The following is a 27,000-nucleotide window of genomic DNA, read 5'->3' on the forward strand; positions in this document are numbered from 1 at the left end:
CCGCGCCACTTAATGTTCATGGCTCTGCACCACCGTGGCGGGTCAACTTGTCACGGTCACCGGTTCTTCTCTTTGCGCACTCGTCAAGTCTGCGTTGACTCGCGTCGGACGCCGTACTGCTACTGGGCGAAAACGCACACGGGTAAGTTCGTCCGCGCGGTGCACTAGCGCGAGGCGTCGTTCAACCGATGGTCTTCCAGATGGCCTTGTGGATAGGAAACTTGGTCTTGTTGTCGCACTTTCCTTCCCAGTCATCCATCTGGATCGCGTAGGTCATCACGCCACCGAGGCCCATGGACTCTGCCCACAGACACTGAAACAGAGGATTTTGCTGAGTCATCAACACATGGACGTATGGATGATGGATGGCCACCAACACGACTGCACAACGCTCCGCAGGTACTCAGTTGAGCTAAGACACTCACACCCTAATTCAGCAAAAGAGCAGGGTGACCCAGGCTGCCAACACCAAGTCTTAACCTGGCAAATGTAATGTGTATTTTGCGTGCGATATTAGGTCATGTATGCGCGTGGACTAAATGTTTGGGTAGATTGAAATAATAAAAGCGCTACAGCGACCCAGGCAAAAAGCCATGGAAGCGGCATCAAACTCTGGCACCGTTCATGGGAAATGCTACTACTTTATCTGGCGCTTTAGAAGAAAACATTACATAAAAGTAATGATTAAGTCATTTGAGCATTTTGCAACTTCCGTACGTCCTCGAGTTCTTTGCTGGTGTTCATATTGCGCAGTTTTGTTTTATATAACCGTGTTTTGTTTGCACGCGTCCGTTCGTGCAAGCGTGGGCACCCAAGTGGAAGGTGCAAAATTTGAATTGATTCGGTGAAAACAGGAAAGTTTGTTTTAAAATTTTACCCCGATTTCTGGCGCAACAACATCCCAAGTTTGCGGGATTCTGCAATATCAGACTGAAGGTAGTCACTATCTACATAAGATTTAAACCGCGGTCAACAAAGATTCAGTACATTGAGGCCCTTGCTGTAGAGCCTGCGAGTCAAAAACAGACCAACCTCGTCATAACGAACACTGATATAGCGAATTATCACCCACAGTGAACTAAATACAAACTTTGTTTGGTCACGCGTCAATGACACTTATTCGTTTATAACCAAACTTAAACCGTGAGGGCCGCGCACGGCATCGGATATAACGAAGAAAAATTTGACCAGGAGTCTGAGAAGATACTTGAAAAAAAAACCCGTCGTCTTAAACTGCAGAAGTATAAAGGCCTTTTTGTTCATGAACACTGGACAACTTCATCCTAATCAGTCCTGTGAGCAGCCACCAGAAAACGATAACATCCTTCATAAAATAAATAAGGACGAACGCCTGTTCTGACAAGTGAACTTCGTTCTGTTGTAATTTCACGTGCTCATGTTGTGGTTTATTGAGCTCGAAATGCCACAAGATGAAAGGTAAGGGTTACCTTGTTCAAAGCGGCTTCCAATCATAAAAAATGCATTCGTGTTTCAACTATTTATGCGCGACTCAGACTGTCTATTTGTTAGAGCCGATTTTTTTCCTACGCTGTTACAACGAATATCAGATATAACGAACCAATTGCCTGTGCCGATGCTACTTTGTTATCACGAGGTTCGACATGTACCGTGATATATTGGAGCTTCTGCCAATATCTTCTTTATAGACCTCCGCTCGAAGGTGAGGAATTTCCGACAAATCAAGTAGCCTTTCACACTTTGAGTAATGACATGAAACAAAGTAATATGGCTTTGATTAACACCACTCATTGCAAATGCCCAACACCGCGGAGCAGAGGCGCAACCTCAACCAAGAGACAGAGTGCGTCAGTAAAGTGAACAGCTGTAAGTTTCAAAGTGTAGGGTCAAAAAAGTCAACTCCCAATGCCTTAAGGTGTGTAAACATGGCATCACAGGGATTGTAAAAAGGCCCCTAAAGTGCTTTGTGAGAAGTTATATCTAAAAATTGCAGCCCAGAATTTAGCGACTACTTTCAACTTCAATACATTGCAGGGACGCAGCCCCTACGTATAGTGTGGCCCGCGCATGGTGGTCATAGCTCAGTGAAAAATAGATATGGGAGCCAACCCCGATGTGTCATGTATCCTGTGCGTGCGTGTGCGATGGACAATGAGCGCGCAACGAACCCGTGGGCCCTGCGCATCATACCCGGAACATGCGTGCAACCATCAAGTCTGGATTAAAAGTGGTGCGCGCGAGTGCAGTAGGGGGAGTTAGACGGAACAGCCCGACGGCAGCGGATGGCCACGATGGGAAAAGCAAGGGGCAGTCAACCGCAACCACGCCCCCGGCCGGCTTGGACTATCCAACACTGTGGTGAGCGCGCACGGGGCGGCATAGGGCAATGGACTCAGACATCGTCGTGAGTGTTCAGGGAAGCGCCGTATTATTTTCTGCACAATCGGTGCAGTTCGTTACGGACTGCCGCGTTGCTCCCATGTCTCCCTGTTTAATGCTGGTTCTTTGTTTCATTTTGATATTTCTGCACGTGTCGTTTTTTTTTGTTATCCCAGAATAAACCGGTGATTTCTGTTTCTTGCGAGTCGTCGCTTCGTTGGGTGGGGTTTGAACCACTAAATATGCTGCGCTTAGGAGTAACGGCATATACGCGCGCCGGCAGCCATTGTGGTGCCTGGCGCCAGGGTGGCCAGCTGTATGCGTCCAATTGTGGCCGACCCTGCCTTGCGGAATTGGTCCGGGGGGAGCTTGGCAACCATGTCAGCTGTGTTTACTTTTCGAGGATAGCGCGCCGGTGCGACACGGTCAACGTCATTTACGCTAGCGTAGCTTATTTAATGGCTCTAGGTTGCACTGGAGCTACTAAAAAACTACGCTATTCTGGTGGCTGTAGGTTCCGTTAGGTCACTGTCATGCTTTCCCAGCGGGAAACAAAGCAGGCATTTTCCAACTTCTGGCCGGTTTAAACAACGCAGTACAAAGCATCACGGTATCGCTACTCTGTCTGGGGCTTAAAAGCTCACACCCAACGTGTTGTATAGCCACACTGCGCTCCGAAAATAAATCACGATATATCGAAGGACGCGCGCACGCTGCAACACAGAGGCACCAAAATGTCAGCACCCGTGGGTCCTCCGTGGTAAACAAATGTCAAGTGACGCGGTTCGACCGATGGCGCTGACACCCGCCAAAGCCAACAGGTGCTCTTGCGTGGCGTCATACAGCAGCAGCAGCAGTCATCACTGCTGTCAAAGGTACTCGGTAATACCCTTAACTGAATTCAGAGAAAAAAACGGAAAAGAAAAGAAAAAAACTAGACGAAAGGATAGAGAAAAAACAAGCAAAAAAGACTAACAGAAAAAGAAACACAAACAGACACAAACAAAAAATACAATAAATCAAAATTGGTTATAACTACATTGTTAGCATTTTTCTCATCACCAAGAAACAATTAGAAATAAGAAAACCAACCAAACGGTAACCGCGCACACGCACATACTTCACCATCATTCTTATGCTAGAATGGCAGTTCGAAGACGTTTCCGCGTAGTTGAAAGGACATTTCGTCAGGCAATTCATTGAAAATACCAAGTAGACACTAGGGCCTTGCAGCCATTCCGTAATGGGTACGGACCCTTGGCGCCATATAATGAGGTTTATGCCGCAAAGCTATCGGTTTAAAATTGACAGTTCGGTAATCCGTACCCCAGAAATATTTTAGCACGACCATTTGCTTAAACAAAATATCAAATGAAATTAAGCCGCTTGTCTTAAATACAACCGCCAGTGGCAAAATGAGCGCTTACATGCACAGTTGTTTTGAAGCGAGGCTGCAGACAAGTGCATTTAATAATTGCGCGGGTAATTTTTACGCCTGATCCCAGGCAGCAGAGCCTAAATGGGAAGCTACGCCAGGGTGATCACGCTTCGCTTATAATTTGCTAGACTTGCTGACAAACTAGGCCTGGACACCACCATAGCAAAATGGTGTCAAAAAATAGGCTCCAATCCACGCTGTGCAGGTCGTCGGAAAGCAAAGCTTTAAACCACACCAACAACAATTGCCCAAGCGGCGTCACTTGAATTCACACACATGGCTCTACAAAGAGTGAAACCAGAGATTCTGCCAGCCATTACCTGGAATTCGCGGGGGCAGAGTCCCGAGCTCAGAAGCGTTGGGCACGGCCGGACTAGAGCGGTGGACGCTGCCGCTATAGCCCGGCCATGCGTCGGCGAAAAGAAAACGGAGGGGAGCGTCTTTGGAAGGGTGAAACAGTGGAGCCTTACCATCCTAATGTGCTAGCTCGGGCGACACAAGCGCAGACACAAGAATTCGGCATGTGAGCGTAGTGATTCCCATTTACACCGATTTAAACTAGTTAGTTTAGTAAGTTTGAGAATTGCGATAAAGCTGACGGAACTTTTATAAGCGCTATTTATAAGAGCCAGTTGCGCCAGTAGACCTTTGTAATACCTCATAAAACACAACTGAATCGGTATTCAGCAGTTTAGAAAACGGAGCCCTATTCGTGGCAAGCCTTGCGCAAAAGGTAGCGTTTCTCTAGCGGTCACATGTCTGTACGTCGTCTCCGCGCTTTGTTTTCCCGCCCTGCAAACCAATCCTTAGCGTATCTTTGCCGTACGACCACTTAATTCCGTCGGATGCGGGTTACCCAGCAGGTCACGTCGAAAAAGTTAATCAAGCCGGGCAAAGAAAGTGCGGAATTGACGCTAAGCAGCTCCACAACAGGCCAAATAGAACTGTTGCTAAAGCAGACGACAAAGCCGTCCCGCCGACCCGCCGGCCGGTGCGAGCAGTCACCTGCGTGCGGGGAACGCTCGATAATAGCGGCCTATCGCCGCGTCATCTACACTGTGCTCCGTAAGTGAAAAGTGCCCTTCCCATCTTCAGCGGTGTTGGGAGTTTCTTGTCCCTCACGCCACGAAACAACCGTTGGCATTTAGAGGTAGAAAGCCTTGCTTTAAAACAACCTTTTCCTTATCCCAATCTGCGACGAAAGAAAAGGCCAATGAGAACCGACACTACCGAATGTGGTGAAGATCGAATGAAATTAACAATAGGGACTCGGCTTGCTTAGGCCACTGCGCGACGTGCTGTTCAGCGTCACGAATAAATGGCAGCGAAGCGGGATGGAGAAATGCCGGGTTTAATTATTCATTGCTCGCTAACGAAGTATCGTTAGTCGGCCAAAAAACGCCGAGAGAGTTGAGAAAAGTACAAAGTTTGAGTTTAAAAAACGTTGTTGAGTCTTTGGTGTGCTTTTAACAATTGTAATTGTAAACAATGAAAGCACCTTTCACAAAAACTGACCCTAGATGTGTTTTCGCGGGATATTTTTGAGTGAACGTGGTTTCGGAGGCGCCCAATCTTGCAGAACGGTCTCGGGATACATGCTTTCGCAACGTCTTATTTTGCATAGAGTGAGAATGACGCAGACCTTTTAGTTTAAACAGCCCGATTAATACGCTTATGTTTACACTCACCGTCCTTGGTGCGGGTGTGTCCCATTGGCGCTTCGTTCACGAACACGGCCCCCGAGCTTGCACCTGAAGTTTCGCTTCAACCAGATGACGTAAGGTGAGCTTGTCCACAATTTTCAAGTTTATGACGATTTTACCCCCGGCAGTGCTTCTTTCCATCCCCGAGTCAACTAAGAAGACCTTGTTTTTGCTTACGTACACCGTCGTTCTCAGCTGAAAATAGGTCACCACTGCTGCCGCTATAAACTGCACGCCGCCGTCTTACCTTAAGTACTGTGCTCTCGACGTTGTCGTAGGAGATCCAGTCGGAGCCCAAGTAGGCATACGGGGCGTACGCCGTCGTGTCCATCACTGTCACGGCTCCCTTCTTCACAAACTGGCATACCTGCGTGCGAACCATTTACGAACCATACACCTCTTTAATGGTGTGTGGAGTGCTTCTGGCATGGGGATGTTTTTGTTTAGTTCATGGGAGACCTCCCTCGCCCTCCCCACACACACACAAACAGAAAAGACATAGAGAGAGCAATGGAAGGAAGCGAAACTTAAACGAAAATATGAAAAAAAAGAAACCATGGAAGAAACCACTTATGTCCTTGAAATCTCGGTGTCAGCTGCTGTAATATGAGAATTATTTCACACGCGAACGCACCTCTCGCGCGGAAACGTTTGGGTTGTACCTACAATAAAGATTTTCTGTCCTACTTTTCTCACCAGCAACACCGCCCTCTAAACACTAGGTGAATTACGTTCTGCCTCGATTTCACAAGCACGAACCTCGGAGTCTCCGCATTGCACCCGCTGCCGTTCCAAATTACTCGCTGCTGCTGTGCTTTTTTGCATCTTCCCACGACGATTCGATCGCTTTATCCTCACCCATGCTTCAAACTGCTACTTCGACGATCGACGCTATCCAACCTGCAAGACTCGCGGCTCGGATTACAGCAATACGAATGCAGATATAACGGTATACGCAGTTGCAGTCACCCCCCGCGGTGGCTCAGTAGCTAGGCGTTGTGCTGCTGAGCACGAGGACGCGGGTTCGATTACCGGCCGCGGCGTCCGCTTTTCTGATGGAGGCGAAAAGCAAAGACCCCGTGTGTACGAGATTTCGGCGCGCGTTCAAGATCCCCAGGTGGTCAAAACTAATCCGGAGCCGTCCACTACGGCGCGCCTCATCGCCTGCGTTGCGTCAGCGCGTTAAACTCAACAATCAATCAATCAGTTGTAGTCACTTATTAATAAGCCAAAAGCATGAACCTAGGTACCACCGCGTCACCCTGCGCTACTATATCATCATCAAGTCTTATGCAGACGTCTGCAAGAATAGCTTGCTCTCTGAGCTTGTGCAAATTAGACGGCACTGCTCTGGAGTGTTCTGGCATCGCACCCACGAAGAAAATCTTTGACTGCATTCTCTCCGCTACGCATATTCGCCAGATTTTCAGTTCTTACATTGCTCGGTGCGACGGGAAGTCGAGACATAAACCCCTGTTTTCTACAACAATTATTTTACTCTCCGACACTCCTCTTCGGCATTCCTCCTCTCCTCTTCGAAGCTCCTCTCCTTTCCGGGATTGCGCAACGAATGGCAACACCTGCGGCTCCACGCGGGATAATGCGAAGCAGCTTAGCGTTAGAGGCGCGACGGTAGCCGCTGCATACTCCGCTGGGGGCGCCACTGTGGCTCCGCGGTATAAATGACGCGCGCGCGCGCGCTCCGCTCTCCTCATTCTCCTCCCGCAACGCCGCGATCGAACGGAAAACTAATGAGAACTTGAGTCAACCCCATGGCTGCTTCGCATACTACTCAGGGTTCCCCTACGGGAAGATGGTGAAATTGTTTTTCTTTTCGCCTCCATCAGAAAAGCGGCCGCCGCGGCCGGTAATCGAACCCGCGACCTCATGCCTTTGTTTCTCTTGCTGCTATGCCACTGTGGCAGCTACAAGCAGTGAAATGAAACCACCGCGGCTGGATTTCGTAGCGTACGCGCGTTCGTTCGAACGTGCATACGTAGCACGCATACATCCCTCTCTGTTCTAAAAATAGGATAGTAGATGTAAGGTTTTTTATGCCTACCAAAGGCTGTCGCGTTCGTGAAATTCTAGCACTAATTACTCGTTCCGCCAGTAGGCGAGAGACTTCGCAGACTGCATGCATGCATACACACCTTGTTGAAAGGCAGTACACCATGGTGTCCCGGTCCCGGACCGACAGCCCTGCTTCCCCAGGCGTGGTGTTCTGGGCGCGCGAGCCGGTACGTGCGCGCGTACAGGGGGATGCCAAGCACCATTTTCTCGTGTGGCATGCCCAGCTCGGCCCAATGGTCCACCGCCGATACCTGCAAGGGCGGGGCGAGGTCAGAGGCGGTAGGTAGGTCTTTATGTAGAGGTGGAACCCTAAACCAGCAGTAACAGATGATGTCGACGCACGAAAGCGCGAAACTAATGGCCGCTGTATTAGCTTCACGCCTAGAAAATTGATTATAATCGCTAGGGAGAAAACCACGGCATCTATTCGGCCGTACTACTCACGGCATGCCGGGTGACATGGAAACAGAGTTGAGGAGGACACTTTACCTACCCATTATGCCGTGTTTCACTGCGAGCCTTATTAGGTTACGGACAGGTTCCAATGTACAGGCGTTGGCTATCCGCAACAGGTACTCCTTTTCGTAGTAGTACAAAACATTATGCACCCTTGCGTCTAACGACGACGATGGTTGGACGCGAAGCTTTTCGTAACGGATTCCTTGGTTGTCGTCTGAGTTTTCCAAACTGCTTCCACCACGTCCAAATGAAGCAATCCAAGAAAGAAGAAAAGAAATAGAGCAATCGTATAGACATCGGCTGCATAGCGCAAGGGAAGCAGAATTGATTCCGGCAACCGCAAGCGTTTTTTTCTTCTTTTACTTGACTCACGGTCAGTCATCATCATCGTCAGAGAAAGTTGGCTTTCGTGCAGGGCATAATGGCGTCACAGACGCATCTGTGAGAACACAAAAGCTTCACTCGAAAAGTTACAGCAACCAAAAAATGATCCCGGCGAAGACCGCGGCATTGAGACAGCCTTAAAAACAGCTGTAGCACCTCGCATTGGAGCACTAGTTTTATGAGAACAATAGTAATAAAACAGTTCGTCTTCACTTCCTCCTACTGCACAGATAAGCAAACTAGAAATAGAGTGCCTCGACCGCGCCAATGTTGCCGTCATTGTAGAAGTTTAAAACATATGGAATCTTTCGAAAGAGATCTCGCCTCCGATGGAGCAGTAAAGTCTTGCAGGGGGTGGACCTTTACCTGTTCCGAGAAGTTATACTCAATTAACTATACGCTTTACGTGGTATTTGCTCACCTGCTCCTCCAGGCTATGACTTTTCTGACTACCCCACGCATGTTCACTCTTTAGACCTTCGTACAACTTTCTATCATTTTTCAGGCATCCAAATGAAACTTTTGTCCTCTGGGATTGTTGAGCCATCAAACTTCCTCTATTACTGCCCCACTCGCCTGACACAGTTGCTTATCCTCCTCGTTCCCGACTGGCTGTCTAAGGCATGTACATACCATGCCAGATCCGCTTACTGTCGTGGGCGAAATTCAGCTTGCTGTAGAACAGTGCCAAAACCACAGAAGTGTCGCTGACTAAGCCCCCTCTATCCCTTGGATCGATAAAGTGTTTCAGTCCCGTAGTGAGCGGAATATTTCTGTTGTATTTTTCTTTGTCTGCCAACCCATGTTTCGCGGGATAGTTTTGCCTCTAAATAAAAGCCATCCGTGGTATGCACATTGTGCCGTCGGCGTTGTACGCCCTTCACCGGGGTATAAGTGCAAAGAAGAGGTGTTGCTAGATAGTCACTATTGTTTTAGCCCAGCGAACGCTATTTTTCCTCACAGCCCGTAAAGCCCCTTTCGCATACTACGGAGGGCCATGGCGCGTCTTGTCAGCAGACACTGTTCTTGGGCTTATAACAATTCCTTACAATAACGCACTCCGTTTAAATTATAACAGACATATTTATTACCTAGTTCACGCCAAAAGTCGAAAACTTTACTCGAAGTGCCAAACACGAAGGTGCACTCAGAGACATTCGAATAGACATCCCTGTTTTCGCCCTCACAGCTATTAACGAAGTGTGCAGGTGCCATCTGATTTTAGAGCGCCGCTCTTAAGCGCCCGCTCCTGTGGTTGGATGTTGCCGCCGGCCCGTAGTAACCGAGGGAACGAAGACGGTACCGAAGGCAGACGAGATAGAGCGATGAGGAAAAGGGAGGATTAAAGTATGGCGGACGTGGGGGGTGGCACGGGGGTGGGGGGGAGGGGAGTGGGGCGGTACGCCGAGGCCTTGCGAGACATTCTCGGCGGTGGCGACGCGCTGCGAGATAAAGCCAGAGTACCACGTGCCGTCGTGCGTTCGACGACGACGCTATCACTTCCTGAGACGAAGGAAGTGTTGCATCTGCCGCTGAATCTAAACGAGCCGCCGGAGCAGTGGCTCAGCGCCGCCGGCGCCAGAATCCAGAGGCTGCGCACTGCTGAAGCGGTAGTTGTACGCCTCGCAGAAAGAGCGGCAGGAGGGGCCATCTACTTGCATATGGGTCTGTCAGCAATGCCCATTGAAATCTTCGGTACGTCTGAATACGTTGATGAGCAGTCTGCCGAAAAAACAGCGTGCCGGACAAAGGCTTGCAGTAGTGGCTCTCTCTCTCGCCTACCGGGCCCGCATAGTCGTAGTGCACTTCCTGCGCCTCGAATTAACCGCCAATCGGTCTACACAAAATTAGTAGCGGAAACTTTAATGTATCAAGACTTCAAGATATCAATACAAACAGAAAGTTTATGCCACTCATGTGCGAGAACATCTCGTTCCTCGCCCTCATAAGGCCTCCCAAGGCTGTCACCACCTCGCGAAATACTTGCATAGACCTCGTCTTTAAGAACTAGCCATTGCTTCTGCAAGTCGAACATATATTCGTCCGTTTCTCCGACCAAAAAGCCTCCTTCATGAAAATCATGGAATGGGAAAGGAGCGTTTCTTGAAGAAGGAATAATACGTAAAGAATAAATGTGGCATGTAACCATACATATATGTTAGTCTGAAATTCTCTGCCTCAAAATAGTTTGCACAGTCGAAACAGCTAAACAGCTTCGCTCAAATTCCGAATTAAGGAGTACCGTGATCGTCGGCCACTTTTTTTGTGATTTAATCCTTTTCAGAAGGCGGATCGTGTTCTTCAGCAGCCCGTTGGCATTTGATTCGGAGTAAATAGTGCATCCAAGGTTGTTTAAAGCCATGGACGTTCAAAACAGTTATTGTCATGTCCACGGCCTTTTACGCGCTCTTGCACTAGCATTCCCTAAACATCCTCGCTGCAGCACCGGTTGCTATTTCTAAACACTAATGATGATGTATGCCTAGCGGGAAAAGAGAAGGCAGTAGATGTGGCACTCGCATTGTAGACCGGACGAGGAACCCACGTTATGAGCTGCCTGCATGTCCGGTATCCTGCATGGTGTCAACTCGTCCACATCAATAATCGTGTCACCCCAGTCATATGGTGCCTACATTAGACAAAAACCCGCCTTAGTCCCAGGTCACCTCTTACTCACCACGCTGTACGACACTCGCTGCCTCTGCCTGCTAAGCAGCCTGGGGAAGAGCGGGCTGTGGTGGCTCGTGCGTGGATGGCGCGGGTTGAAGAAGTCCATGTCGTACGCCATCAGGTTGATGAAGTCCAACCGCCTGCAAAGAGGGCTTCGCTTCCTAATACTGCGTGTCTCCTCGCCATTCGTCCAATTCATTTGTTTCATGATTGGGTATAATAATCCCGTTCTACTACGGCGGTACAGGTCGAGGCTATTTTATCCATATCCATTTGCCGCATTTACTCAATGTGGCGCCGGAAGCCATCTCGCTACCTCATCGTGTTTTCTAAAGCACCATCTGTTTTCTGTCTTTGACGCGGCCACATTACCCTTCTCTGTTTATGGCACTAGAAAGAACAATAAATAAAAATTACTCCTTCTCCAGCTACCAATAGAGAGATGTAATGGTGGAAGCCGACGGGGCCCCCTATCATACGGAATCGCTGCGTGATATGGTTATTTCAGTAACCTACCAATTTGAAAAGGCAGAAATTAAAGCGGATGAATGAAGATGATAGTATACAACAGCACAGGGCGCCCCTGTTACTTCGGTATAGCGGCGTTTCCGCCGTGCTGACGACGCCGTAGATTGACCCCCCCCCCCCTTGCAGCCGTTTTAAAAAGAAATCATTAGTTAACTCGGTTTCATAGCGTTTCATACCAATGTATACTAACGGAGGATGTGGCACCAGTGTGTAAGCGAGCCGCGCTTCAGCGAACGTTCCGTCATGCACCAAGGAGGAACGTTCAACTTGTACTTGGCATGGCTCAACTTGCCTGTGGCTCTAAAGAGCAACTATGTTACTGTAAACGATTTAAATGTGTCTACTTATTATAAAAATGAAGTTCCAACAAAAATTATTTGTCAAGGCATATTTATAAGCTTTATGCAAGGTGAACAAAACAAATGTTGCCATTCTTCGTGGATTTTGGCTTCGAGAGCAAAAACAAGCCATTTGGCTAGCCAAGCCATGTAGGCGAGGAACGTAGCTCGCTGCTATGGCTGGAGTGAACAATTCGAGTTCACTCTACTACGGCGGCGCCAACAACGGCGTGGAGCGAATGATTTCCCTCTTTTATGTATAAGTATGACACTTTATGCTGGGTTGGTCGAAAAGCCGGCGTCGCTGGCACACAGCGGCGCACAAAATTCTCGACGGCTCAAGGAATAGCAAATGAAATGGCTCGGTCGACAGAAATTCGCGTCGGCAGTCTGGGTCTGGGTGCTTGCATCGTCTCAAATAGAACAGCCCCCCTCTTCGCCGCATATGGTTCAATGTTAAATGAGGAGCTCGTAGTGTGGTCACGTGACACTCACTTGGCCAATCCCCGGACGTCGTAGGAGGAGAGCATGACCGCGGGTATGGCCGAGACGCTGGCTGTCAGCAAGAATTCCTTCTTCGTCTCGCTCATGTACGTCCGGAAGTCCTTCAAATTGAACAGCGGGAAAGGTTGGGATGGGGTATCCACGTGGTCAGTGGCGCACGCCGGAACTCATTTTGTGGGAGGGGAGCCCATGAAAGGGAAAAGGAAAGCAACAAATAACAACAGCAAAAGGCATAACAACAACAAAACAAGAACAATAAAAACCCGAAGCAAGGGATTTACAAAAACGCAAAATACAAGATTTCAAGGTGACGTCGTACTTCAAATAAGTTTCAGCTTGTTTTGTTCATTTTATCACACTGAAATTGCAAAAAGGCTGATATTCGTGGTGCGAACATACTTCGAAGCGGCATCGGGCTACTGCGGGGCTTATCCACACAAAAACCACCATCGGTAGTTCTTATTTGTTTACAGGCACGATTATTTCCACATGATGTAAAAATAGCGCGGTAGGACGAAATACACGAGCACGAGATCGCGGGTTCGATTACCGGCCGCGGTGGTAGCTTTCCTGATGGAGGCGAAAAGCAAAAACGCCCGTGTGTACGAGATTTCGGTGCACGATAAAGATCCCCAGGTGGTCAAGATTAATCCGGACCCCTTCACTACGGCGCGCCTCATCGCCTGCGTTGCGTAGGCGCGTTAAACCCTACAATCAATCAATCAAATACACGAGGAAAGGAACCAGACAGGACGAGCGCTGACTTTCAACTGAAAATTTTATTTCACCAAAAGACATATGTACATAAAAAAACCTTGAAACGACGCCTGCGCTAACATCTGTGCCATACCAACACTGATAGCGATAAAAAAAGGGGAGAAACTAGTTTGCTCCTTCATAATGTCAACCACAAGCAAGATAAGCCACTTCTTTAGCATGTAAAGTAACGGATGCCTGACTGATGCACTCGTCACCAAGCCTGTTTATATCGAACGCCTCTATTATTTCGCGCTTCAGCTGATTATAATGACAGAACAGAAAGACCCGTGCGTTTGAGAGAGAACTTCAATTCATTGAAAGGCACACCTACATCTCATTTGTCTGATAACTGTCGTTCGTGTTCTACGCACTCATGTCAGCCCCAATTTGAAAAAAAAAACGGTCTTTCTGTCCTGTCATTATAATAAGCTAAAGCGCGAAATACTAAAGGTGTTCTATATAAACAGGCTTGGTGACGAGTGCATTAATCAGGCATCCGTTACTTTACATGCTAAAGAAGTGGCTTATCTTGCTTGTGGTTGATATTATGAAGGAGCAAACTAGTTTCTTCCCTTTTTTATCGCTATCAGTGTTGGCGTGGCACAGATGTTAGCGCATGCGACGTTTCAATGTTTTTTTCATGTATATATGTCTTTCCAGTGAAATAAAATTTTCAGTTCATAGTCAGCGCTCGTCTTGTCGGGTTCCTTTCCTCGTGTATTTCGTCCTACCACGCTGTTTTTACATCATGTTGATCTACCAAATCTCCCAACTTTCCATCCTGCTACAATTATTTCCATCGCGTGTCTTACCGCCCCCACCACCCGCTGGGTTCGAGAATTCTCGCGGGTGGCGGGGGTGGCGGGGGCGGCGGGGGGGGGGGGTGGCGAGGGGAGGGCTTATGTACGCCAGTCAGCGTGGTATTAGCTGCACATCGAGTGTCCTGAAAATCACGTAAGGCGTGCCTTCCTGCACACCCTTTTTTCGCTTCATAGTACATCGCAGTGCTCGGCTGTGACGTATAAATGATCGAAAAATCATTCCCCAGCATGCAACAGTAACGGAGATTGCACACCAGCTCTTGCTTTAGAAATGACCCCGAAATAAAATCATTTCATTGCAACAAAATATAATAATTGCATAACCTAATCAATACCGACCCCCGGGGAGGGGGGGGGGGGGTTCTCACAGAGGCGGAACACAAAAACCACCTGTGCGTCGAGATTTCGGAGCACGCTCAACATTTCCAGGTTGGCTAAATTAATCTGCACCTTTCTAAAACCCCCAAAATTTGAATTCGTATTGGTTAGTCAGGCCATTAGAATGCTCACTATTCCCAGACTGTATGGAAGTGCCGCGAAAAAAAAGCCTTTTTAGAAAACACAAATTTAATTTGATTGTATTGGCGTCCCCATTAATCATCCGCAGGAAATGCACAAACTATTTTACTCCGAACTCAAAGGGAGCGCAAAAATTTGTTACACATATCAGAGCTTCTGCTCGAAAAAGTTCCCCACAATGCATTGTTGATTTTGATGTAAACTTCGGCGTGTACTCTTTACAGGACACAGCCAGGGTTAACAAGCCTAGACGTCTCGGAAGTTCAAATCAATACACACACGAACGATTAACAATGGTCGACCTAATTATATATGTATTATGTGCGCAGAGGCCGCCGCCACGCATTTCCCACATATCCAGCGCATCGTCAACTTTTGAACTCATAGAATTAACTAGGTATGGATTTACTGCATGCCGATCGAAAAAACCCAGAGCAGAATGCAACAACATTCTTATCATTTCAAGCAAGTTCGCAAAGCAAGACTGCAACAGGGCAAATCAGCACCACTTCTTAGAAGGATCGTGGTGTTATTTTTCCCTGCTATCAAAGCCATCACAAATGGCCGTAACAAAGCAAGAGCGCAGCCGGAGGCTCCGCGGTACGCACCTGTATGAGAAGCCTAAAGAGGTACCTGTCGCCCACGTACCCGCTGTACCAGCCCGGAAACTCCCAGTCGAAGTCGATCCCGCTCACGTGGAACCGGCGCACCATGCGCATGGCAGACCTGATGAACCTGCAACGGAATAGTAAAACGAAGCACCGCACTGCTGGTTTTGGTCGGTGCCCGCTCATACGTAATAGTACGAACCAAAGGTATTTTACTGGGAAGCTGTATATGTCCAATCTCCTTGGTTCTCACGCCCGTAGGAAACCTCGACGTGTGGAACGCAAACTCGAAGAACTTGTGTTGAGTGTTTAGAAAAATTAATAAAACTTTAATAAGGTCGAACAGCCTCCGTATTTTTATGCCCCTTATTGCCTCAAAAAGTCTTTCCCTGATATCATTTGTCTTTAGAGGTAAAGCCGAGTTTAAGAAGATCGGTGTAAGCTGGGTCTTTGTAAGCTGGCCTTCCCACATTGTGTGTTGCCCAGTGAAGCGTGGCAATCTACGGAGTGAATATGTTTACAGCACCACTTTATCCTCCTCTCCACCACCATCGCCTCTTTCTGGAATCGTGTGTAGACATGGTGCTCGCGAAGCGCGCCGCATCAGCGGGTACGCCCACTCCATGCTCCTCCGCATGCGGCTCGATTGCTGCACTGTGGCAGCCAGCTTGCACCGACAAGGCCACCGGACGTAACCCAAATGTGCTGACTGCCCAGAGCCCAAGACCCTGGAGCACCTGCTCCGCTCCTGCCCCCAGAACAACGCCCCGAGAGCAAAGCTTCGGGCCGCACCCCAGCGTCTCGGGCTGCCCAGCCACAGCCTGATGTACCTCCTTTTTGCGACGGGCCCCAACTCCATCCGGCGGGAAGCCTTCCAACTGGTCCTGGCCTTTCTTGAGGATACCATACTCATACAACGGCTGTATCCCAATGTCTGCCGCCCACCCTTACGCACCCCTTATCTCTTTTTTTCTCTCCCTCCTTCTGTGTCTCCGTTTGTTCTAACTTACACCCTTTCATTCCCCCTCTCCCCTTCCCCCGGACTGGGTTGTATGCTAGTAAACTCCCAAATAAATTCAAAATATCCCCAGGCCACTTCTTTTCCACTTTCTATTTCGATAGATCACTTAAACCCACTCACCGCGGTGTTTATCACCTCTCGGCCATTTTTATGCGGAGGGAATGGGGTAATTGAGGGGTCGTGCACGCGTAGGCAGGCTTAAAGTGCTCACCATTGACATACCCGTGCTGCTGGCGGGAAGATTTAAATGAGGTCGCCTCATGGCCCGGTGCGACCTGACGGTTTTCTTCCGTGGTCGAGAGTTTTGGGCTGGTGTGTTACAAAAACAGTAAGATGCCTACGCCGGGGGAGGCGAACAGCCCCATGTTTGTCCCCTACAGCAAAACTGTAATCCATCCTAGTTTCATTCAGCTGATTAGCTAGGAAGTATCCCCAACCCCACATGACAAACAAACGTGTTTTGCTTCGTGCACTACTTGGACCGTGTCCAGCTTCTCTGGCCATCCTTCTTCACAGAGAGGAAAGGCACTGATTTTTTGTCTTCTTTTAATCCTGCCTCAACATACCGTTAAGTACCGGGCATGAACGTCTATGGCATGAACGATGAGTGCACTGAAGCATGTGTGCGGTTTTAAAAGGCACCAACGGGTTCTCGCATCATCCTTATCAACTACCCACCTCTCGGAGACGTGTAGAAATCCGTATGAGTGACCTGACCAGGCCTGTGATCGGATTTGCAAACGCTATAATGTATGTTGGGTCGTACTGACCGCATGTCTCATCCAAATTGCGCGCTCTCTGTCTACATTCCCAGGATCTCTTTCGTAAATCCCCGTGACTGGTCATTAAAAACGTGGTGGTGATTTGTACCAGTGGTGTACATAGAGCAGGTTCAGGGGGCAGCACAGCACTCCACTAAAATGTTTTAGTTTGTAGCCCGGGGTGACAACAGTGACAACAGCCCGGGGTGACAACAGTGACTCTGCATATTATCCAAAAACAACTACTGATAGCTGTTATTTGAAGATGGCGCTTACCCAATGAATTATCCAAACACGACTATAGATATTTATTTTTTGTCGCAAGAGGTCATCCAGCTCGCCATTTGTAATTTCTAACTCGCCATTTGTAATTTCTGTCCCCTCGGCACCCCGTACCATCTCGTAGGGGGGAAATAATTACCGCCCGATCTACCTCCCACGATCTCCCCTTCGTACGAGCATTCGATAGCACGCTTCGCCATCCCGAGCCCTAACAACCCAGGACCCAAGGTCTGTTGAAAACGGCCCGGGGCAGCACGCAGCAGCTCGGGCTTCCCGGAATACAGATGCCATTCACCGAGAGAGTGGGCTGACATCAGTACCTCAAGCTCAATAATTAAATTGACTTATTCACTCACCGAGGAACGACATCCAAGTAGCACTCGACAACGCGATCAACATTGTCCCTTTATTTGGCCTCCCGACAGCATCTAGAAGATCTAGAAGCTTGATTGAGGGGATCGTGAGCGCTGAACGTGGACTGCCGTGCACTTTGCAAGGCAAGCGTTGCTTGTGATCCGTCCTGTCAAATTACTCCGCCGAATACTGAGCCAAAATGTGCGGAAATCCCCAAAACGCCGAAAGCTTGTGCTTTCTTCACATACAGGGCCACTGAGTCCGGAAACCAAACGTTATAAGCTGGAACGTGCCGGTGTAGATGTCTGCGCTACCCCTAAAGAAAATCCATGTCATTTTCTTGCTTGCGATGCAATCGTGATGCCATTTTTTTTAATTCCGAGAGTTTTATTTTCCTGCAGCATACAACTGTGGGGTCGAGGGAGGAAGATGTGCTCAAACCGGTAGTTATCAGTGAGTAAGAGTATAAGGCTCCACTGATAATACCCAGAGAGACTTGTCTGCAGTTGGGCGGGCAGCCTGGGTTGAGTCCCACAGTGTTTAATACTCGATGTCGGCAACACTAGAGACCATGGCAAGCTCACATCAGATAGTGAATGTCTTTGGTTGATGCTGACGTGGAGCAAAGTTGGAGTGTAGGCCCAAATGGAGCTCGTCTATCCGGGGGCCATTCCACAGCTGGTGTAAGTGCGGCGCTGACGCGAATCCTTCGCAGAGACACCTCCTCACGGTGAGTAAGCCCACCAGGGAGTTTGAACCTCACGGTTGGATAAGCACGCGTTTGGAGCGCCGAATGTCTTCGTTCCTGTGGGCAACTTTGAAGCTGATTCCACTGGAAGTAAAGGCAGTGGACGCGTCGTAAGTGGCATACATGCGCCTCATCCGCCTGTTGCTTTCCAGGGATTACGTCCTCTTGGACCAGGTAATCTTCCTTCTAGAGCGATCTATAAAGCCACTTCGCTACAAGGCCGCGTACCATTTTGTGCACGCTTTGTTCACAACCGCAATTAGCTAGATACGCCTCATTCAGGCCGTACGCGCGTGGACGTTCTCGAACAACTTCTCATACTAGGCCAGTCACATTAGTACCTAAACGCGGCTGGAGCAAATCTTACCTAGAACGGTATGCCAGTCCTAACGGCAGAGAGTTAGCAGTTCGCGTGTTATTTGGCCATCTTGCCAAGGAGTGACTACAAGCTGTACGAGTACATATATCGTCTGTCAGCATCGCTCACATTCCCTCCCAGCGTTAGCGGGAGAAAATGACAGAGACACTTCGGAGCCCAGAAAAAGGTAATTATTTGCGGGAAGCTGCTTACACCAAGAAGCTGTCATGCAGATGTATGAAAGGGCACCTGTGGAATTCCCACGTGTTAACCTTTCCATAACTGCGAAAAAAATGTTTTTTTTCAACAACTATCTTTTTCAGAAATCTTGTAGCCGTACGGTTTGATTTACACAGTCGATACATTTTTGTCGAATAATAGTAGACTATTCCACAGTCATACGAATACGTCTCACCGCCCACTATACGTCGACGACTGTCTCACACAAACGCTACGGGGTTTCTAAAGACGGTAGTCTTTCTTGGGCTACTTGAACGGGAAAATTCTGGTCTGTCTGTCTGTCTGTCTGTCTGTCTGTCTGTCTGTCTGTCTGTCTGTCTGTCTGTCTGTCTGTCTGTCTGTCTGTCACTCGATTCAGCCAGTCGGCCAAAGTGAAACAGATGCTGCGCAATAGTCTTGTATACCCACAGCCAAATGTAAACGTCTAAGTCCTGTGTCGACGTTCATACTTGTCAGCATTGTTGAACAATAACAAGACATTACGCAAATATGAGGCAGGAAATCAATACACAAGACATATTTGCAGTGTTCTCTTAAGGATACTTATTTTTGCGACAGAAAGAAAATATTATGTCCACTGCAGAAAAAAAAATTCACTCTGTCACCAGCTGTCGCCCGCCCCCTAGTTCTGGCGGCATTTCAAGAAATCAAATGGCAACAGCAGTGAAAGGTTCCATGAGATAGGTTCCACGCTCCGCTTGGAGTGCACGTGAAGTAAGGAAGTGTGGTTCTATAAGCGTTGAAGTAGGGCGCCTGGATTCACGTGCATCTCCGCCGTACGGCGGCGCCGGCGTATAGGCACCCAGCCAGGAGCAGTGGAACGCGGTAAATTTAAATAGACTTGAGCAAACCTCTAGCGTTTTTATCTTGGGATGAGTGCGACGGGAGAGGAACAGCATAAGAGGTGAGCGGGAAAGCTAAGGGAGGCATTTACTTGGCAAATGTCGACGAAAAGCTATCGTCTTTCGTCGACATTTCCAATGAAAGGAGCGGATACACGGCCAAATTTGTTTCTTTTTATTCTGCCTTCTTTCTTCCAATAGTAGTCAACTTATTGCCAATTACTGTGTCACCAGCTAAATAAATGTGTGCGAACGCAGTCGACATTAGGTAGGCCAACCAGCACGCATAAACATCCCGAGACCTCCGTCCGAGTGAGCTGATAAAGAAGGAATTGTGTGAGCAGGAGTATCCTATTAACGCCATAGATGCACCCTCGTACCAATCACTGCTTACTTGAGCCTCGTCCACCGGTAGGCGACCACACGGGACAACGCACCTGGACCGTGCGCGCCTACGGAGAGCAGCACCTGCATAAGGCGAGATCGATCGGCATTTTGGTATTATAGCAACCCGATTAGAATTATCTGGTACCCAAGCAATATGCACGATGCAGGGGGCGGTATATACGCTCACAGGCTTTATATGCCAATCAGGATTATTTTGTGGGCTATTTCAATGCGTACCATTCTTTGCCGTGTGCCCCAACAGCCTAGACTGCGTAACGCCTTGCATTTGTACAAAAATGCATAATTGGCTGAAGTAACACATTTAATCGTTATAACACGGTAAATAATTCGTCGGACAGATTTTGGGAAAACGAGAAATTACAAGAAATCAAATAAATACATATTTTACAAAAATGATCCCAAGTAATCAAGAATGTCCATCTTATACATCTCCTCAAAAAATGAAGACTAAAGTTAACAAAGCCCGAAAAAAACGTTGGAGACACGAATAAAAAATAGCGAATATCGGGCAACCATGTAACGCCCTGCATTCCCCACGAAAAATGCATAATTGGCGAGAGCATTTAGTCGTGGTAATGACGTAAATATAGATAACTGGTCCAAGAAAATTGCTCGAAACAAAAATTGCAAAGATACAAAAAATAAAAATTTCAAAAATGAACCGATCAAAAGAAAAATATTCATCTTTAATGCCCCCGAAAACCGAAGGCTAAAATATTAAGCCTGTAAAAATATGGCGAAAGCAGGAATAAAAATCACTAAAACGGATCAACCCAGCACTACGCCTTGCATCTACGGAAGAATGCGTAATTGGCGGAGTAAAGGCACTTCATGGCATAATGGTGTATATTTACATCACTAGCGAAAAGAATAAAAATAAAACTTAAGAACAATAAAATCACTACTTACATGCAAATAGGGCTGTAAAGAAGTCATAGTGTAGACAAAGGGCTTAAAGATCTATGCATTAGCAGACAACTTTCTGAATGACTCAAGGACCCTTTTATAAATACAGGCTTGCCTCAGCCTAATTTCTAACAGTTTTAATGTATTTTGAACAGGTCTATGTCCATTAGGGGTTGTGTACCGGTATGTGTGTTTCACATTTGCGTGTTTATTAGACAGGGTGGTTTGTTACCTGTTGTACACTCCTGAATATTGGTTAAAATTTTATTACTGGCCCCATTGCTTCGTACATGTGCAAATATATTAAGGAGTCAATCATCATCACTATATTTAAGCCGGCGGATGCTGCTTCCAAAATTTCAGGCCTATGGACGTTAACGAAGCTCAGCTTGCCCCCTCACATATATTATCGACCTTGTAGCTTGCACCTTAACAAAGTCGAGCATTTTGGTACTGCGAACTATTTGCTTCCCTAGAGGAATGCAAACCGCAAAGGCAGCACACACACACACAAAGAAGGTAACAAAAAACTAAAGCCGTTCCACTAACCGTGAAAGCTGTCGGAAGGGCAGAGCAGTGATTCGTCATAATGGGTAGTAGCGCCGTTATCTGCTCACTGCTACCACCCGATGAAATTCAATTTTTCCCGCCTCCACAGAGTTCGCGCGCCCTCTGCCTGAAACAGCGTCAGCGGGAGTTCTGTTCTTTTTGTGCTTGCTTCTCCTCCCACAAGTACCGGCGTTGCGCGGCCACTTTTTTTCGCTTACGTAAAACCAACCCAACGGCGTTCCTAACTAAATGAACGCGGGCGCTGCCGGTTAATTACGTATATTTTGACTCTAATGTGCCTGCAGTTTTCTTTGCCCTAAACAACGGGGAGATGTATGACAAGTGCCCCCGAACGGTTATGACTATATTGTTACGGAGAAAACGGTATATTGCAGGTAATTAAAAATGTCGCACGGTGGGGAACACAGCAGCGCACAGTCTCAAGTGGGTGCAGCCAGAGACGCGATGATTCGTCCTCTTCCTCGTAGTCACTCAACCGCCCACCACAGCAGCTGTCCGTGCTGGGGCCAATGCCTCGGTGTCCATATTCCTTTCAGAGGGTGCATACCCATGCCGTGACAATGTAAACCGCTTGGCTGTCGAAGCCTCTGCGGGACTCCCTATGAAGGGTACGCCGGGCTCTATACTTGGGTCCATTATCTCGCTTCACATCGAGCGTTACAGTGAGCTACGGCGAGCCCCTAAAGTTCTCTGCACTTAATATTTTTAACACTTCAGGCCCCTTTTAGTTGTGACAGTTTTTTCTAAAGGACGACGAAATTTGTGCAATAGCGCCAATTTTGCAACAAGCCCTGGCTTATTTCGCACAGGCAATATGTCTTTGCAAGACAAAAACCTATGAATTACCCTTACCCAAAAGGAGTTTATAATGAGTGTGCCAGAAGCGACAAACCTGTTTCTGGGCATATACATGTCCTTTTACGGTGATTTTCGGTCTGTCACGTATTATACCTAAGCTTACACAGTATGGAAGAAAAATCAATGTTCACGCCCTAAAAGGTAATGTCGTAAATACCCGGCACTCAGCGTGTCAGTCACTGCGGTTCCAAATCTGCGACAAAAAAATGAAGGAAGCTCACACTAATGCGTCAGACATGAAGGTAGCGAAGCTGTACACAGCCTTCACGACTATCACGAAAGTTTACGATTGCAGCCGGTTTGCTTCTTCTTCGCTGCCGCAACGACCTTTACTCTATCACTGTTGCCATAAGTGTGAGCTTGTCTAACTTTTTTGGAAGTGATAATCATTTGACGTCATCTTGGAGAAGCGTACGCAATGACGTGCCTTTCTCCTTCCGAGCAAGTGTTGCCGCGGTTACGGCGAACGCTGGAGATTTTTTTTTTGCAATCCTTGGCCAATCTCCCTAAGTGGGTATGCTTGGGTTGACAGACGTGTGCCGGGGACGCTGGGCGGTCTTCGCGAGGCACGCGCACATCAGCGCTAGGCATTTTCTTGGTTTTGATAACTGCCGGGCGGGCGCCGCGACGCCCGTGCTTATGTGCGCGCTTGGCAATTTCTTGGTATGTTTACCCGCCGCGGTGGCTCAGTGGCTAAGGCGTTGCGCTGCTGAGCACGAGGTCGCGGGTTCGATTCCCGGCCGGGGCGGCTGCTTTTCTGATGAAGGCGAAAAGCAAAAACGCCCGTGTGTACGAGATTTCCGCGCACGTTAAAGATCCCCAGGTGGTCAAAATTAATCCGTACCCCTCCACTACGGCGCGCCTCATCGCCTGCGTTGCGTCGGTGCGTTAAACCCTACAATCAATCAATCAATCTTGGTATGTTTAACCGCGGACACAAAACATTACGATCTGCCAAGCAGCTTCACTGTTGAAAAACAGCTTCCGGTGTGCCTCAGGGCTGTATTTACGGCCTTTATTATTTGCTAATTTTTTTTGACGACGGGGTCAATATATTGAAGAAAACTCGTTGAATCAGCTATGCTAACGCACACTACTGCAGTGGTTGCTCGCGACGTTCTACATTCCCTGACTGCAAATTTCTTTTATGACCACCCTAAGGCGGTGCACAGCAGCGCCTTAAGGTGCCGCGTAGGCTGCAGCCACTCCTCGCATCGGAGGAGCCCGGCGACCGGAAACCTACAGCCTTATTACGTCGCATGCGAACCTTGGCTGAACACAAGGCTGCCTTAACCGACAGTGCACTTTGCGGGAACTTTTCCGGCAGCGCATTCAACCTCAGATTCACATGATTTTGACCATGTCTTCGGCCTAGACCCTACAAACTCTGGCTCACCTCGCCGTAAAGGTTTAGATGTCGCCCCCCCCCCCCCCCCCTGTGGTCACTATGCGTCGCCCTTCTTACACCTCTCTCTACCGGTGCACCTGCCGGTGACTGCTAAGCAGGCCTCCGCGATGCTAACGCGGAGATCACTCGGCACTTCGCGAAACTTACAGCTGATCTGGCTTCCCCTCGAACTTGTCAGGCGCGTTCTTCATCACCACCTCGCCGTCCCAATCGATGTCCTTCTGGCCCCCGTTTCGCGCCTCCTGCAACGCTTTGCTTCTACCACCGCCGCTACCGCTCGCACGCATGCCAGTGCTGTCGCCATTCTCCTACGAGGGAAACGGCCAGGCTGAGCACTGACGGCGACCGGTGTTCTTCGCCCTAGATCCTCTCGGCTATTCCATGTTTCTGACGGTGCCACCAATCTCTGCAATCTCATCGACACTGGCACTAAAATCCGCGTTCTTCTTTTAACGTTGGCTGAGCTCTGCCATCCTCCGTAATCGCCTCCTCCCACTGCGGGTAACGAATAGGCATTACATACATATATAGATAGCCACATACGAAATTCCGAGGCCAGCTTAGTTGTGCGAGACGTTTCCTGGCGCATTCGACCAATCCGGCTCTCTCAGATGCGCACCACCGTTCCAGACCCACGGTCAGCCATCCTTGCCCAGTCACAGAGTCCATCCAGTTTATCCAATCACGCGGACGGGGGCATTGCTGTCCTCAAAACGGAAAAGAAGCTTGGACGCATAGAAAGTGGCATGCTCTGACCGCTGCTCCATTTGGAATAACCATTAAAATTACGAATGAACCACCTTGTAACCGTGATATGTCTGTTCATATCAGGTATACACATATGAACTCCAGATATCAGTTAGGCTGGCACACGGCTCAGGTAACTACTGAGAACAACACGACAACCAAAATGAAAATGGGGGCCGTAAAAATCTCGCCAAATTGGGTGGTAAAACCCTTTCATTTGGCGTACACCGCTCGCACAACACGCTCATACTCAGGCGAACACAAAACGTGTTAGTGAAGTTTAAAGGCATTACGAGCAGTAAATGAGTAAAGACCATACAAGATGTAAATGGCTCTAGCTGCGGTGTAATTTCGCAAGCAGTTGTTGAAATTATGAAATAGGTAGGCCGGTTTAACACTCCGAATATTCCCTGTCATCGCCACTGTATGCAGTCAGCGTGCGTCCGGTAAACAGCAGTGCGGTGACTATTTTAAGGCGCCTGTAACAAATAGCGCGTATTCTATCGTCTACTGAACTACCACTCAAAAGCTTTCGACCACGCCATTCCGCACATAAAGTTGTGTGTGACGAGATTCATCGAGTCCATACAACAGCACGTTCAGAAGTTGGTAAGTAGCCGTACCTGCGTATTCGATCTCTCAATTACCTTTAACCGTCCTGAAATGGAGCCATTACTGGCAATCAGAAAGGAAGATGCAAGCGTTTACCTTGAGCTTTGTAGCGGAGACTTTGGCGATGACCTCCTCGTGTTCCGGTAACGTGGTGACGAGGCGGCCGTCGGACGACACGACCAGCGCGCCGACCACCACGTGCGTGCAGAGCGTCTCGTCCAGCGCTTCCGGGCTCAACTGGTGGCTTGAGTTGTCCCAGTGTAAGGTGCCATTTTTCCGAGGAAGCACGAAGTAGCAGACTCGCTTCATCTCGTAGTACCGGTGCTTGCGGTCTGTGATGGTGTCATGGCGCGAAGCAAAGTTACCACTCGGGTGAAGCCCTATATTACAACTTCGGCAGCACAGATCGGTATTCCTCATTGCGTCCGCCCCGACGCGCTGTGATTTTTTTCATTATTGTTAGCATTTGCTTTCTGTATGAGGTCACATCCGCGTTCCTCAGGGGATGTGACCTGGGATGCAGATCACGCAATGACGGTTGAAGAAGAAGAGGTGCGATGTCATAGTCCGCTCCTCAGAAGGCACTGTTTCGGGCAATTCTACTCTAGCTGCGCTCTTCTTCAACTTCATCACCATCATTTTTATGGTGAGAGTCTCGGGAAGTCTTCAGCCCAGCTTAGCTTTAGTAAGAAATAACCCACTGGCTTCTTAACTACACTGAAGTTCCGCTTAAGGTTTGAAGTTCCTAAGCAGGATTAAGCAGGCAGGTGAGGGAGTGACAGTATTTAGAATGGAAATAATAATTGAGAGTTAGCATCACAATGCGCTGAGGTTTGCACATCTCGCCACACTCCTAATGTCTCGCAAAATGTCTCTCGACATTCCAAAGTAAGCAAAATATTGACCGTGAACCAAAAAGCTTTTCGAATAGTGCTTTAAGGATTAAAACGTGGTATTTCGCTATTTTGAGACTTCAATGAGGATTTCACACGTTAACTTCCTGATAGAAACGTCGCACATTGCCGCCAGATGAACGGCTGAAGCGGATTAGTGTTCTATAATTCGCGACGTGCAGAAATATTGGTGTGAGCCAGGGCCGTACCCCGAGAATTTTCGGGGTGTGTTTTGGGTTATAGAAAGCAGAAACGTTCACGAAAAGTGACACTACCACTCGCTTACACACAGCCTTGAAAAGAATAGAAGGGGGGGGGCGGTGCTTATACCCTCCCCCCCTTCCTTGCTATGCCCCTAGTACTTGGACGTTTCTAGACGCACGGGGGCCTCGTACCGCGTTTCCAGCGGAACCGACCGCCCCCATTAATCCACCGAGCATTTCCGGATGAACGAAACGCAGCTCGCGTACCTTGGTGGTGCCTGTAGTCGGCGATGTTCTTCTTGTAGTGCTTGTAGAGCTCCGAGTAAGCTCGGTAGTAGGCGGCCAGGACAAGCATAGTCATGGTGCCCACCGCGTACTCCACGTTCCGAATAGCGTTGGGGTCAGCTGCAGCTGCGCCGGAAGGAAACGTGTAAAAATTAATTCAACGACGCTCATTTAAAGGAATACTTCTGTTTAACGGACTGTTTCGAAAATACATCTACTAAACACTCTTCCTGATGGCTCGACATAAATTGATTTTCAAATGAAGGAGCTTTTCGTATGGTCTGCAGCAAGTTCGCTGCACTGAACGACTACATTTAATTTACCTTGCATGGACTCGCGCAC

General features: G+C 48.3%; 1 protein-coding gene across 1 annotated transcript; it reads right to left on the minus strand.

Annotated features, from left to right (window-relative positions):
* Positions 1 to 160: 160 nt before the first annotated feature.
* LOC144167310 (chitinase-like protein 4) lies at positions 161 to 26,846 on the minus strand. Its single transcript, XM_077696611.1, has 9 exons — positions 26,641 to 26,846; positions 25,374 to 25,609; positions 20,163 to 20,236; positions 15,163 to 15,289; positions 12,447 to 12,556; positions 11,093 to 11,225; positions 7,653 to 7,823; positions 5,747 to 5,866; positions 161 to 313 (listed from the first exon to the last, which is right to left on the minus strand). The coding sequence occupies exons 1-9, from the start codon at positions 26,732 to 26,734 to the stop codon at positions 182 to 184; spliced, it is 1,197 nt and encodes a 398-aa protein (XP_077552737.1). The 5' UTR covers positions 26,735 to 26,846; the 3' UTR covers positions 161 to 181.
* Between the last annotated feature and the right edge of the window lie 154 nt (positions 26,847 to 27,000).

The sequence above is a fragment of the Haemaphysalis longicornis genome, unplaced genomic scaffold, assembly GCF_048455015.1.
Source record: "Haemaphysalis longicornis isolate Haplotype H1 unplaced genomic scaffold, Haemaphysalis longicornis Haplotype H1 scaffold_2, whole genome shotgun sequence".
Classification (NCBI taxonomy): Eukaryota; Metazoa; Arthropoda; class Arachnida; order Ixodida; family Ixodidae; genus Haemaphysalis; species Haemaphysalis longicornis.

Coding starts and splice junctions, on each gene's coding strand:
- LOC144167310 (XM_077696611.1), bottom strand. CDS start 26,734: ATGACTATGCTTGTCCTGGCCGCCTACTACCGAGCTTACTCGGAGCTC. Junction 20,237..25,373: donor TCTCCGCTACAAAGCTCAAG/GTAAACGCTTGC, acceptor CGCCTTATGCAG/GTGCTGCTCTCCGTAGGCGC. Junction 314..5,746: donor TCGAGAGCACAGTACTTAAG/GTAAGACGGCGG, acceptor CCTCTGTTTCAG/TGTCTGTGGGCAGAGTCCAT.